Source organism: Orycteropus afer, unplaced genomic scaffold (genome assembly GCF_000298275.1).
Source record: "Orycteropus afer afer isolate SDZICR_OR568_19922 unplaced genomic scaffold, OryAfe1.0 scaffold00021, whole genome shotgun sequence".
NCBI lineage: Eukaryota > Metazoa > Chordata > Mammalia > Tubulidentata > Orycteropodidae > Orycteropus > Orycteropus afer.
This window is the reverse complement of record NW_006921608.1, coordinates 20,077,285-20,081,514: the sequence shown is the minus strand read 5'-3', so window position 1 is coordinate 20,081,514 and position 4,230 is coordinate 20,077,285. Positions and strand designations below refer to the sequence as shown.

The following is a 4,230-nucleotide window of genomic DNA, read 5'->3' as shown; positions in this document are numbered from 1 at the left end:
CTCCTTGGAAGTGAGAACAGCCAGATTTCGTCTCACCTACTTTGGTCATGTTGTCAGAAGGGATCATTCTCTGAAGAAAGATGTCATTCTTGGTAAAGCAGAGAGTCAGTGCAAAGGGGAAAGGCCCTCAACGAGATGGATAGACACAGTGGCTGCAACAATGGGCTCAAGTATTGCAAGGATCATGGGGCTGGCACAGGACCAGGCAGTGTTTCGTTCTGCTGTGCACAGGGTCACTATGAGTCGGAGACAACTTGACGGCACCTAACAACAATAACAACATTACCAACAAATGTTTGCTTAAGGGTATAAATAATTTGGAAATCTTGGAATATAAATAAATAATTATGAGACTTAACCTTTGCCCTCTTATCTTTATTATATTTAAGTAAGTCAATTTGAAGTCTAAAAAGATCATTTCATATTTCTCAAAGTCATGTTTAAAAGACATATACAATTTTAAAAATCACTTTTTGGTAATGATTAATACAATCCTCCTACACAAATTGGAAATCAAATTACTACGAACTGCTTAAAGATGAGTACCCTCAGGAGGAGCAGAATAGGGGGAGATTCTCTTCTCAGTGGCTCTGGAGTTTATTCCTACGTAAGGATGTACAAAGCCACTCCTCAGAAGGAAGGTTGGGCAATCTACTTCCGTAGTGATACTGCCTCGAAAACCCAAGGAGGGGTCCCTATGAGTCGGGTCCAACTTGACGGCACATAATAACAACAATAAGGATGTACAAAAGTTGAACAAGGTGTTAGTCATACACCTTCTCTCACTTCTTCATTTAGTCTGAGAGAAGGGCCTTGGCATGAACAAAGGGCACATGAAGGACAAAATGACATAAGAAATCATGAAATAAAAAGTATAATCACGTCTTTCACATCTCTTCCAAAAGGATTAAAGGTAGTAAAGAAATAGAGCCTTGAGCAGAAAATGGACGGGTTGTCAATACTACTAATGAATACAACTCTCTTCCCTCTTCTGCTGCCGCCTGGAAAACTGAAATGGCCAAACAATACCAAGGTGAAGCATGGGGAAAAGGCTACTTTAAGCTACTCAGGACTGACCCTAGTCTAGGTCTTAAGCTAAAAAGGAGTGAGTAGGAAAGGATCTTTATTACACGTGGTCTATCCCACCATGCCAGGCGGTCTAGACCAGCAATAAACCAGGGACCTGTAGCACATACATATAAAAAAAACTGACATTTATTACACACTTACTATGTGTCAGGTAGTTTTCCGATAACTTTACACAGTTTAACTCCCCTGACCCTCAAACTAACTCTATGAAGTAGACAGTACTATTGTCATTATTTCACAGGTAAGGAAACTGACACAATTGAATAAGGTACCCATAGCTGCATCATTGTAAATGTCAAAATTAAAAAACAAGCACAGGCAGTCTAGCCCCAGTGCCCACATTCTTAACCATTATACTACTTGTGGTTATTCCTCAAAAGCCTCAAAATCTGGGTTGTTCAGAATGCTACCAAGACTCAATTAACAGGTGTATTAGTACAAAATCCACACTGATATCAAGTGCCATATTAAAAGTCTTATATACTAGGCAAAAATTCCATCATATATCTGAAAATAAATACTGACCAGTTAGAATTATTCTTTTCTCACAAGAGAGGCTAATGAGGGCTGTAGTTGTCTTAATGGCACTGTTCTTCAAACGATGCCCTTCATCACAGATTAGAAGATCAAATTTTATATTCTTAATTTGATCCAGGGAACGAAGTAACATTTCATAACTGATAATAAGAACAGAATATAATGGAGACTTGATGAATTCTTCTATTTTGTGGTCCTAAAAAAATTTAAAAAAAAAGATAATTTTTAACAAATCATGGGTAGAAACTATGTGAAACCAAATTTAATAGCATATTCCTGACAGGCACTTATGAAGTTAATTCAAAACCAGAACAGAAGCCAAAACTTCCTTTTTTGCCCAAAGGAGTGAGAAAGTTTTTATACTACTTGAAAAACTGCATTATAGAAAGTGAAAACTACAGTACTGATTTGAAAAGCTTGTGATTTATAAAATGACTAAGACTGAATTTTTAAATCTCTCTTACTTGATCAACAGTAAATATCTTGATCCTTTCACTTCCCAGCCATTTTTGAAATTCCTTCCTCCAATTATTCACCAAGCTTCCAGGAGTGACTATAAGTGTCTTCTTTATTACTGGCTTGCCTCCATAGGGTCCTTGACACTGTAGAGTCCAGATGAGTGAAACGCATTGCAGTGTTTTCCCTAAACCCATTTCATCAGCAAGAATAGCTCCATTTCTGCCATTCATTCTGTTGGAAATAATTGTACTTCCTTTATTACAATAGAAAAATATTTCATGCTTCTAAAATCATCACTTAGTAGTCAAGAACCAGAGTGGATATTGTGCAATTACGATAAATTCTAGCAGCCGTTGAAGATTTTTTCTAGTTTTTAATTCAGCTGATTTATAACATTTCTCTCTTTTACATCTTTGATAATTATATTCAGTATACACTGGCAACTAAACTATTAAAACAGAAACCTGAAACTAGAGACTTGAATCTAAATTATGTTACCATTATATGTATATATTTACAGAAACAAGAAATTAATCCCAATATTATATCTATATTTGGGTAATTAACTTATGTTTCTTATAACTTGAGTTGAGCAACATTAATCAGTTTCATTATTAGATACCAAAACAGCTTAAAATATATTGTAACTTTAAACAAAATAAATCTACTGAGCTTTATTTATGTTTCCCTGACTGGAAGTTTTCAACCAAAATAGCTCTATGTATGATAGCAAAAATTCAAGATATGATCTAAAATATTTAAACTAGTTAAGAACTGCCATATATACATACATACATATGGATACACACACATACACACCCTCACACACATATATACACATACATATGTAAGTATAACAAAGTCCAGCAGAATTAATGATATTACCAAAAACATAAATACTGTTTATTAACTGACTGTATTTCATATTTTGTTGTTGTTGTTATGTGCCGTCGAGACGGCCCCGACTCATAGCGACCCCTCCTTGGGTTTCCGAGGCGGTATCACTATGGAAGTAGGATTGCCCAACCTTCCTTCTGATATTAGAATAACCAAAAAGCAATACTATATATTTTCCATTTTAAAGTGCAGAGAAAAATTTACAAGCTTGAATTATAGTCATTATGATTGTTTTAGATCAACAATTTGCCAATGTTGTTTGTTAGGTGCCAACAAGTCAGTTCCGACTCATAATGACTCCATGTGACGGCAGAATGAAACACAGCCTGATCCTGTGCCACCCTCATAATTGTTGCTATACTTGAGCCCATTATTGCAGCCACTGTGTAAATCTATCTCATTGAGGGTCTTCCCCTTTATACCTGACCTCTACATTGTCAAACATGATGTCCTTCTCCAGGGACTGGTCCCTCCTGACAACATGTCCAAAGTATGTAAGACAAAGTCTCACAATTCTTGCTTGTAAGGAGCATTCTGCCTACACTTCTGCCAAGGCAGATTTGTTCATTCTTCTGGCAGTCATGGTATATTCAATATTCTTCACCAACACAATTTAAATACATCAATTCTTCTTCAGTCTTCCTTACTTATTGTCCAATAATTTTCACGTGCATATGAGGCAACTGAAAACATGATGGTTTGGGTAAGGCACACCTTAGTCCTCAAAGTGACATCTTTGCCTTTTAACACTTTAAAGAGATCTTTTGCGACAGATTTGTCCAATGCAATACATCCTTTTATTTCTTTTTTTTATTTTTATTTTTATTTTAAGAGCTTGTTTTACATTCAATGTCATGCGTACATTTAGTTTCATTCCCCATTCGCCATCTCCAACCCTAACCCAGTCTCCTCCCCTCCCTACCCTGCAACCCTCCCCCTGTGCCCCTCATAATTATGCACTCCTGTTTGTCCTGCATTTCCTCAGTTTGAATGTTGATCCTCTGGTGTCCCATGGTCTATTTATTGCTCTAAGGGATGTATTACTACTGAGTGTGTGGGTGCAGTATCCTGGGTTGAGTGATCTGCGTGTACATCTTGTTAACTATTGTGCTGACAGCCCGCCCCTGGGGGTGAGTTTTATTCCAGGTGCTGAATGTATTTCAGGGCCATAGTATTGGGAGTCTCACCAGATTTCATCTGACCAGTAATTCTAGTCATTATTGAGTTTTTGGATTTTCCACATTTTCC

The 4,230-nt window shown here is 36.8% G+C and overlaps 1 protein-coding gene across 1 annotated transcript in view; it reads right to left on the bottom strand.

The window, feature by feature from the left end:
• The window catches only part of RAD54B (RAD54 homolog B), a 126,695-nt gene that overhangs the window by 33,147 nt on the left and 89,318 nt on the right, over window positions 1-4,230 (bottom strand). Inside the window, exons 5-6 of the mRNA XM_042783631.1 lie at window positions 2,091-2,338; window positions 1,615-1,822 (exon numbers count right to left, since the gene is read on the bottom strand). Of these exons, the coding sequence (XP_042639565.1) occupies window positions 1,615-1,822; window positions 2,091-2,338 (456 nt within the window). The remainder of the gene's footprint in view (window positions 1-1,614; window positions 1,823-2,090; window positions 2,339-4,230) is intronic.